The 10,943-nt window shown below is 38.9% G+C and overlaps 1 protein-coding gene and 1 long non-coding RNA gene across 2 annotated transcripts in view; both read right to left on the bottom strand.

Moving 5' to 3' along the window:
- Positions 1–6,550, bottom strand: part of LOC108376122 (uncharacterized) — a 10,720-nt gene extending 4,170 nt beyond the window's left edge. The window contains exons 1-2 of the long non-coding RNA XR_001849236.1: positions 6,197–6,550; positions 10–263 (exon numbers count right to left, since the gene is read on the bottom strand). This is a non-coding gene — a long non-coding RNA (uncharacterized LOC108376122). The remainder of the gene's footprint in view (positions 1–9; positions 264–6,196) is intronic.
- A 531-nt stretch (positions 6,551–7,081) lies between these two features.
- On the bottom strand, positions 7,082–7,691 carry LOC108376121 (uncharacterized; the record flags this gene model as incomplete). Its single annotated transcript, XM_017632304.1, has 2 exons — positions 7,082–7,180; positions 7,433–7,691. Coding segments are annotated over 2 exons (354 nt in total), but the record flags the coding sequence as incomplete, so codon positions are not given.
- Between the last annotated feature and the right edge of the window lie 3,252 nt (positions 7,692–10,943).

Genomic DNA, 10,943 nt, shown 5'->3' with positions numbered 1-10,943 from the left:
CTGACTTACCGCAATTAAAGTCCTCTACTCGAAGTTCCGTAAGCTCTTTAACTCCAGAGTGCAAAGACTTACAAGACAACGTGACCTGAGTACGATTTTGCCGAGTATTATTAAATATCGAAATTTCTTGGGTGTAATACCACCATAGCGAATGAACTGAACAATCGCAACGTAGAGGATTGCTATCAAGTTGTAAGCTTTGTAGGTTTGATAAGTATGAAAAATCATCCGGAATATTTGATAGTTTGTTATGGTATAAAGATCTAAAAATGAAAAGGAAAAACACAATAGAGAATATATAGTTAGCGATCTTTTATATGAAATCATAAGAACTATTTATACTATTTTAAAGGCCTATATATTCTCTTCTTAGATCATATTCGATCTTTGAAATCGAATCCAAAATAGTAATTCAAAAACTGATAAATCTACAAAATCTTATTTTCTGACCTAAATCGACAGGTCGCGACATCTAAATGACTTCTAAAAAGTCTATAAAGATAGCCAATAATATTTCTCATAAAAACGAATAAAATTAGGGGGTAGGGTCTTTAAATTTCCAAAAAAAAAACAATTTCGATGGGCACCTTAATGGGGGTCCATGAGTTGTAAGTGGGGGTTTACGAAAATTTTTCTGGTTTCGGTACGAAAGGACCAAAATGGTTGCTTGATAACCTCTTTATTTAACTTTAATTTTTTTGAGTGGTCAAGTGCACTGACGCACTGCTGCACTTACCGTCACTTTGTGTTTTCATACGTGGGAAAGCCTTAAAGGCCACCTGCAGACTAAAAAGAACCGGATGTTGGTATAACACTGAGGGGGGCGCGGCGAAAATTGCTGGCGGCAGAGATTTAAGCACTTGTGTCTTTTCAATGCTATAGGATAGTACGCCACCAGTACTTTTGTTGAAGAGATTCTATAATGTTGAGTTCCCTGAGACTGAATGCTGGTTTAATTCCATCACTGAGACCGGACTCATACATTGTCGAACCTTCACTGATGGCTCCAAAACTGACTTTGGGCCATGATCTGGTGTATTTTTCGAAGTTAATGAGTATAAGCTTCATTTTTCTGTTGGGGAATATGTTTCGGACTTCCAGGCTGTGGTGATTGCAATCCTCAAAGCTATGGACTACACGGTGGAACACTGGTGGAGGGGAAGGAGTTTACGTGTCTGCAGTGACAACCAAGTTGCACTTAACGCATTGGCTAGCCCTCTAACTACTTCCAAACTAGTTCGGCAATGCAAGTCTCGACTAAATTATTGTGGTAAACATAAAGAGCTTGCTTTACTCTGGGTGGCAGGTCATTCGGGAGTACCTGGTAATGAGACATCTGACCATTTGGCCAGAATTGGCTCAGACCAGGTATTCCTCGGTCCGCAACCAGTTTAAGCACACCCACTTTCGGCCATGGAAGCAACCATCAGAAACTGGGTGAATACTGCGCTCAGCAATGACTGGGAGACATCAAGGGAATGCAGGTGGGCAAAACTCATGTTGCCTTCAATCTCAGAAGGTCTTTCTAGGTTTCAGATCTCACTGAGCAGGGATACTGCAGACAACTTGTTGGACTGCTTCACGTGGCACAAACACTTGACTGTGGCGTAAATGACAAGTCCATTTGCTCATCCTTCCTTGAAGAGGATGAGACACTGGAACACTTTTTGTGCTTCTTGCTTGCTTGGTTGTTTGTCATCGATTTTTCTAGACTCGTTCTTTTCTATAGTGTCAGTTTCTGAATTAAAAGTTTGGCGTAAAAAGCTTCGCCGTGTTGTTGTTTTAAGTTTTAAATGTGAGTGGTAAATATTTTTCGCCTCACTTTAAAACTCGGTGCGATAAAAACAAAAATGATGCCACCAGCACAAATAAACTATTGTACAAGCACACCNGACTAAATTATTGTGGTAAACATAAAGAGCTTGCTTTACTCTGGGTGGCAGGTCATTCGGGAGTACCTGGTAATGAGACATCTGACCATTTGGCCAGAATTGGCTCAGACCAGGTATTCCTCGGTCCGCAACCAGTTTAAGCACACCCACTTTCGGCCATGGAAGCAACCATCAGAAACTGGGTGAATACTGCGCTCAGCAATGACTGGGAGACATCAAGGGAATGCAGGTGGGCAAAACTCATGTTGCCTTCAATCTCAGAAGGTCTTTCTAGGTTTCAGATCTCACTGAGCAGGGATACTGCAGACAACTTGTTGGACTGCTTCACATGGCACAAACACTTGACTGTGGCGTAAATGACAAGTCCATTTGCTCATCCTTCCTTGAAGAGGATGAGACACTGGAACACTTTTTGTGCTTCTTGCTTGCTTGGTTGTTTGTCATCGATTTTTCTAGACTCGTTCTTTTCTATAGTGTCAGTTTCTGAATTAAAAGTTTGGCGTAAAAAGCTTCGCCGTGTTGTTGTTTTAAGTTTTAAATGTGAGTGGTAAATATTTTTCGCCTCACTTTAAAACTCGGTGCGATAAAAACAAAAATGATGCCACCAGCACAAATAAACTATTGTACAAGCACACCATGTACAAAGTCACGAGTGAGCCTAACATTTGATGAGTTCATGGTGAAGATAACATAAATGACGCTTGGGCTCAAACTGCTCTTAAAAAATATAACTCCTAAGAGCGAGAGAGTATTTTGATGGATTTACGAGCTCTATATTTTAAAACTGGCAAGTGTGTAATCAGATTGTTTTAATAAATAGAAATAAAACATAATAGAAAGAAAATATTTTAGTTCTATTTTGGCCTCACCGAGTTTAGTTTTTGTATACACCAGCGATGCANTTTTTAAGTTTTGTGTTTTAAAAATGTGAGTGGTAAATATTTTTCGCCTCACTTTAAAACTCGGTGCGATAAAAACAAAAATGATGCCACCAGCACAAATAAACTATTGTACAAGCACACCATGTACAAAGTCACGAGTGAGCATAACATTTGATGAGTTCATGGTGAAGATAACCTAAATGACGCTTGGGCTCAAACTGCTCTTAAAAAATATAACTCCTAAGAGCGAGAGAGTATTTTGATGGATTCACGAGCTCTATATTTTAAAACTGGCAAGTGTGTAATCAGATTGTTTTAATAAATAGAAATAAAACATAATAGAAAGAAAATATTTTAGTTCTATTTTGGCCTCACCGAGTTTAGTTTTTGTATACACCAGCGATGCAGATTTACATAGTTAAATCTAATCTTCACATTTAATTTTTTACGAGGTTTGGGAATATTTAAAAATGTATCAGCCACCGAAACCAGTAAATTTTTGAAAGGGGGTCTACGGAAAAAAAGTTTGTGAACCTCTGTTTTAAAAGAAAAGGGATATAAATTTGGGGATGGGAGTTCATTGCCCCTCTGCAAGCATACCAGACCCCTTTAGGAATTTTAACAGTTTGGTGAGGGAAAATAATGTATCTTTTCCATTCTCAGTATATCCGACCCAAAACAGTTCCGTCTGAGTCTGACAAAGGCCGGATAGCGACAGGGAAAATGTTCCGTACTATCGCCATCCTCCGAACACGATGTACACAGTGAATAGACGATGATGCCTATTTTGACCATATGTCGTTCCAATGGATTGTGCCCGATAATTAGCCCTATTACGGTTCGTAGATCACTCCATCTTTGTCTGTTAAGGAATTTTGCCACCACCCCGTCAGACCTTTGCAGGAAACACTTAGTTATTTTGCAGGTGTCAATAGTGCACCAAGGGCTCTTATGAGTTTTGTTTATGAAATTCTTTTTGTACCCAATCGTTCCCGTTCCACCTCGGGGTCAGCCCCAAATAATATTCCTGGACTATCCTTGATAAGGTGCGAGCGGTTNTAACGGGGTTCAGCCCCAAATAATATTCCTGGACTATCCTTGATAAGGTGCGAGCGGTTTCCAAGGTCTTTAGAGCAGCCAAACGTTAAGCTTCTCACAGGAATTCTAACGGGACACTGGACCATTGGACACATGGCCGCCAGGTTAGGAGCACCGCATAACGATTGCTGTAGAAGCTGTAGAGATGAGGAGGAGGTAGAATCCACCCAGCACTTCCTTTGTGAATGTCCAGCACTCCGAAGGAAACGCCTCAAGTTTCTTGGGGACCATTTCTTCGAGAACCTGGATACCTTAGGGAAAGCTCCACTGGGAGGACTGCTTGCATTCGCCAGAGAATTGAAATGGTTCAAAGATATGTAGGGATAGGCATGGGGAAACCCCCCTGGGCATTGCAATGAGCCTTTGTGGCTTCCGGGTGAACTCTTCTCAGAGCCGCCCACTTAACCTAACCTAACCTATTAACAATAAATAAATAAAAATAAGTAGCCAACAGCATCATTTTGAATTTTTCTGCAATTATTTTGACCGCAACTGTATCTCTTACTTTGTTTTTATGGTTCCTCAATTATATGTTTACATATACATACATATTTTTGTATAAATTAAAAAGTGTTGCCATGAAATAAACCATATTTATCATAAGCTTATATCCAGGGAACGGATTTTTAGGACCTAAAAACCTATAAAAAAAGGCAAAATAAAATAGCAAAATAGACAGGAAAAGGCAGTAGAAATCGCAAAAAAGGCAAAAGAAGGCGCTAAAAAAAGACAAAAACCTAAAAATAATAAAAAAATACATTTATTTTAGAAATGTTTATTTTACAAGTAAAGAGAGAAAAACTATGAACTAGTTTCATTGCTTATATGAAAAATTTGTACTTTGAATCTTTAACTATTTTTTTGTATTTATTGTAGAACATTGAACTACAAAATACATTTTAAAGTTTTATGGCAGCAATTTCATTCAATTTTTGCGAAGACAAGCCTTGAATATACTAAACGTTCGAAAGACGTGAGTTGATATGACTGGCGCCCAATTTAAATATGGAACTTTTAAAACTTTCATATTATCAGGAATAAGGGCTACAATTAAAGGTAGAAAGGGGAAAAAAGGCAAATATCTTAAAAAAGGCAAAACATCAAATGTGTAAATATGTAATCAGGGAAAGCTAAATCGTGGACATTCTTAATCGATTATACTCTATCCCCTTAGCAGAAAAAAAGGAAATTTCCATAAAATCCGTTCCCTGCTTATTACTGATCTGAGCATTACTTCGTTGAAATGGATCACCTTTTTTAATATATGGTTCATAGTTGGGCTTTTAAAGAAAATCATTTATTTCTCATTTGTCCCGAAAAATTTTTGTAATCCCGTATTTTTGGGACAAATTATGCATTGCCGTATGGCTTGAAAAAAAATTTGACAACACTAGTTGCCAATCAGTTTTCCAATACTCTGCCTAAATATATGTTTCTTATTTTTTTTAATTTTTTTTCCCCGACGTTGGTTTGGTCAAAATGTCTGCAAGTATTTTATTTGTAGGTAGATATATCATGTTGGATATTCTACTACTATTTATGCATAGTCACCTGACATCCCAACTGCAATAGCTATGTACATACATATACATACACACATACATACATATCAACATGTAATACCTTTCGTACATCATACCACTGACCCATTATTTTCACTTCCATTAAGGCCTGCTCAAACAGGCGCGGTGCGGCACGGTGCGGCACGGTGCGGTATAATCCCGTACGATATGCGGTATCAAATACTATGGCGGTATATGGGAGCACTGAAACAGACGCGGTATTGGAAGTGCGGTACACCGCGGTACAGAACTCTACCGCAGCATGCAGCGTTCACCGCGCGGTATAAGAAGATATATCGTAAGCAGAGTTGCAATTTAGAGCTAGAGTTCTAAAACATATTTTATCTACAAAAGTGCTATAGATTATAAATTCTACCTTTTTCATGATAAAAAACGTGAGTTTAAAAGTGCTCGTAATACATACGTGATATTCTTTGGTTTTGCTTCTCACAAAGTAAATAAAATAAAATTGAACTTTTTCGTTTGTTTGAAAAATGTTTTTCAAATCTGGCAGTGTTGCTCAGAAATATGAACGATAAATTTACTGGAATTTAAAATTCTTTCGCAAAACGTACATAATGGAGCGCAAATATGGAAATATTTATAAAATCTTTCTTCGTGGTTACGCAGTTGGGACATCAGGCTGGAAAATTCACCACCTTTTCTTCTCAAATTTATTTAGTGAACCCATCTTCTTTTTCTTAAACATATACATAAATTAAGAACTTTGCAGGATAAAACAAAGATGTAGGCATATTCATACCTTTTGTTTTCTTCATCGAGAAGTACTGCTAATAGCAATAATTCGTCCTCAGAGCTTTAGCTATCCATCGCGAAAATCAGATTTATAATATATGTATAAATTTAGAAGGAGGAATGCGTTGAGTGCCGTTAATTTGAGCTCGTCACATGGCAACAATGTTTCTTGCTATACCGCACCGCGCCTGTTTGAGTGCCTTTGCGTATATCGTTACCGCGTATCGTACGGGATTATACCGCGCTGTACCGCACCGCGCCTTTTTGAGCAGGCCTTTAAACCGCTTGAATTATATGGACGAGTCGTGTTTTATTTATTCGCTAAATCTTAACATTTGGTTATGGACTCTCCATCACGCGATTTATTGTCCTACGAATAAAAAAGTAAAAAGTACTTTATTGAATTTTGTCGCTTCCTTATGTTTTTGGATAAATAAAACGTCGTTTGTCGTCCGGCAATGACTACTGATTTTTGTAATGAGTTCGCTGGCTCAAATTTAGAAACTCGGTGCCGATAATTACAGCACCTGGACCGTGCAGAGTCTGCTGATTACGCTGGAGTTTTGGGAAGTCGTAGAGACAAAATATGCAACCGATGCCGATCCAGCTAATAAAGCTAAATGAAAGTCGCTAGACAAAAAAGCGCTGGCATACATTCTCTCTTTGTGTGAAGTCGTCTGAACTGATTCACATAAAAAATTGTAAAACTGCCAAAGACGCATGGGCAGTTCTAAGCGGTTTGTATAGCGCTGATGGACCGGCACGAAAGGTAAATTTATTTTAGACGCTTAAAGCTCGTCGGCGATTTCAAGCATCCGTTGTTGGTTACCCCAGCAACGAGTACATGTGTGAGTGTCGGGTTGAATGTCGGGTGCTTGAAGCTTTCCCGGCGACACTCAAGCATAAAGCGTCAACACCATTTGCAATAAAATTTCGTAGTGGGCGGACGTAAACATGTCTTCATCGGATGACGATTTTTTGCTACTTGCCACTGCAGTAGTTTTATTAGAAAAAAAGAAAAAAAAGAAAGACTAAAAAGAAAAAGTTGTGGATGAAAAGTTTATATACACAACGTGACGCATAAGTTTCAATAAACCGCAACGTAAAATCTTTATCTTCCGCGAACTTGCTCATTTTACATATCACAACAAACTAACACACTAATGCTTGTCAACGCTTTGCGCCACTATCAAACAAACCGCTTGTCAAGCGGTCGCGTTGATGGAAAATCAACAACAAGTACGTGTGACACGACGATCTCCGATTGCCTCGGTTGCTGGGGTAACCAACAACGGATGCTTGAAATCGCCGACGAGCTTAAGATTTAATGCAAGCGAAAAGATGGCTGTGCAAATGAACGATTTTTGTACTATTGTGGAAAAGCTCAAATCAATTAGCGTTGAGATGCGTGATGACTTGATATGCTTCTTATTGTTGTGCAGCCTACCCGATGAAATGGATAGTTTCGTTGTTGCGATTGAGAGTAGAGACAGCTTGCCGACCTTTGAACAATTGAAGGTCAAAGTATTGGAAGAAGAAATACGGCGAAATGAAAAATTTGGGATAATAACGAGAGTGTATTTTTGGTGAATTCCAGCAGGTGGAAAAAAGTGCGAGGGAAAGAGCGGTAGTGGATCGCAATAAACCAACGGACCAGCAGAAAACTAGACCGTATGACTGGAGCACAGTTAAATGCTACTCCTGCTGTAAAAGAGGGCATATAAAGTCGCAGTGCAAAGTAGCAAAGAAAGAAGAGGTAATGAGTATGAGCTCCCATGAGAATGTACGAGCTAGCAACATATGGGTATTGGACAGCGGTGCATCCTCTCATATGTGTAATGATGCTAAACAATTCTAAACAATTAACAAACGCGAACAAACGGTGACACTTGCATCAGGTGATTTCGTTGCTGCTAAGGGTGTTGGCAATGTTAGTGTAAAAACTGGAACTCGCGATATTACATTGACTGACGTACTTTATGTTCCAAGCTAACATGAAAATTTTCTTTCAGTAAGCAAAATACTTCGACACGGCTACTCAGTACAGTGTAATAAAAAGTTAGCCGAAGTCAAATCGAAAAACAAAGCAACAATAGTTTCAGCAAAAGCAGAGAATGGTATTTTTTACACCAGCTTTGATGAACGTGAGTGCGTGAACGCTGAGGTAAATGAGAAATCCTTTAGCATTGACATTTGGCATAAAAGATTTGGACACCTGAATATAAAAGACATTTGCGAGTTATCGAGAAAGAACATTAGGTGTATTCGCGTATTCTTCCAGCAGAAAACTCTCAGAAGCAAAATTCGAATGAATTTGTATCTGTTCTCTCTCAAAGAGGTAAATTTTAACAAACGTACGCGAACGCAAAACCAGCAAAAACTTGCAAGTTTTTAGTACAGCTAACCGAAATTTTCTTTACATACAAAAGCATAAAACAGAAAACATGTAAAGAATAAAAATTAAAAGTTTTCCTAAAGCAATTTGCTAATCAAATATGAGTAAATGAGTATTTGCTTTCTTTCGATTCATTTGCAGTTCGAATAAGTTATTTTAAACTTAAAAATCATAATGATAAATCTAAATCTAAAATAAATTTCCATACTTTCATGAATTGAAAACAAACGGCTTTTTTGATCAACTGTTTTGCGTGCTGGGAAATGGCTGCTGGCAAACATTATTCCAGCAGAAACTAGCAACTTTTCATCAGAATGAAATGTCAATTTGGTCTCTCAATTTCCCCTACGCGAACAGGAAAATCTGATAGTGTTTCATAGTTAGTTAGAAATTGTCAAACATCTGTACGTGTGATGTTCTTGAGTTGGTGCATAAGGATATTTGCGCGCCGATGAAAACAGTATCCCAAGGCGGATCACGATATGTTATACATTCATAGACGATTACTTGAGATTTGTTGTTACGCGATTTTTGCGGCAAAAATCAGATGCGTTCGAGGCGTTCAAAGACTTTATGGTTGAGGCTGAAAAGCAGACCGTGCGAAGTGACAATGGCGAATATATCAATGCTCGATTTGAAAGTTTTTTTAAGCAACATGGTATACGGCATCAAACCACGGTTAGTTATACCCCACAACAAAATGGTGCAGCTGAACGAGCTAATCGCACGCTCGTCGAAATGTCACATTGCATGCTAAAGACATTCAAACTTCCTCAAAGTTTGTTGTCGGAAGCTCTCAATACCGTTACATTTTTAAGAAATCAGTCGCCTACAAAGTTAATAAAAGGCATCACACCATACGAACGTTGGACTGGTATGAAACCATCTGTTTCTCACTTAAAAGTGTTTGGTTGCGAGGCAGTGGCATTATGTAATCGGTTGGGTAGGTCCAAGTTCCAACAAAAAGGTACGAAGTTAACATTTGTGGGGTACGTTGATTTAGCCAAAGGTTATAGGTTATATAATAAATCGAACAATCAATCGTTGTTGCGCGCAACGTTAAATTTTTTGAAGATAAATGGAGTGTTGGCGATGTATCATAGGACGATAAAGACTATTTAAATTTTTTGATTTTCGAGATGGCATAGAACCTCCTGCAAACCCCGACAGCGGTGACGAAAACGAGCAGTCATTGCATGAGTCACATCCCGACGAGGTTTCGAGGGGTAAAGAAGACAACGTAAGTGGAGAAGCTAGGTTTGTTTCGAGCGAGAGTAGCTGTGAAGACGAAGTTATGGTTCCGGGGAAACGCAAAAGGGGAAGGCGAGGATTGTTAGAAGTGCGGTGGTGCCCTGAATTCGAAAAACAGCGAACAATATTTCCGTTTGTAGAGAGTCCACTACCAAATACCACAAGAGAGGTGAGGGAACCCCCTAAGGGCATCCTCTCCGATTCTCTGTCATGGTACCAAGGCTAGCTTCATCCCCCACGGTCAAAAATCTTCTATAAAAGAAGAAGTCGACTTTATGATGGTTTCGTCCTTATGATGGTTTCGTCCACTCCGTGTCTTCTGGCCGCAGAGCACATAGATTCAAAGGTAGAATTGTCAAACGCCTCCTCAATATCAGCAGCAACTCCCATTGTGTACTCTTCACTTGGATTGTCTCCGAACAAGACTGTAGGGGTTCTATTGTTACCACAACCGATCTTAGTAATTATGCTCCTCAGATGTAAAACCTGCTTTGTTGCAGACGGCTTCTTTGCTACTCCAAGCCTCACAATCTTTTTTCTCAGATTTCCATAAAATAGCACCTCCAGCCAACCATGTAACCGGTGTGAAATCTTCGATAGCTCCTGTTGCCACCCCAATCTGAATCNACGTAAAAAATATGATGGTACGGGGTCTGCAAAGTTCAAACAGCGAAGGAAAAACTTAAGAAAAAATGTTTGAACATGTTCAACCTTGTTTATAGTATTCTGATTATAAGCTCTCCAAATCAAAACCGCATATTCGAGATGTGACCGAACAAATGAAGAATAAAGTAACTTGAAGGTATACGGATCTGAAAATTTTTAGTCTTACAAAGCCTAGAACAGAATATCAATATCATCTTGAAGCCTAATTGCTTCAGGTGTATTTTTAATTACAGGTCAAACTTTTAAAACTTCCGCATAGAGCAAACATTTTGCAAAAGAAATACAACTACTAATATCATTAATGAAAAGTATAAAGAGAAGTGCACCTAAGACACTTCCCTGTGGCACCCCAGAAGATGGAACGAACGGGCTGGAAATCACCCCATCAATTGAGACAACACAACGTCTGTTACACAAGTACGACTCCAACCATTACAGAAAA

The sequence above is a fragment of the Rhagoletis zephyria genome, unplaced genomic scaffold, assembly GCF_001687245.7.
Source record: "Rhagoletis zephyria isolate East Lansing unplaced genomic scaffold, Rhagoletis_zephyria_1.1 Rzeph_scaffold_09917, whole genome shotgun sequence".
Lineage (NCBI taxonomy): Eukaryota > Metazoa > Arthropoda > Insecta > Diptera > Tephritidae > Rhagoletis > Rhagoletis zephyria.
The sequence above is the reverse complement of the archived record's forward strand: the minus strand, read 5'-3'. Positions and strand labels throughout refer to the sequence as shown.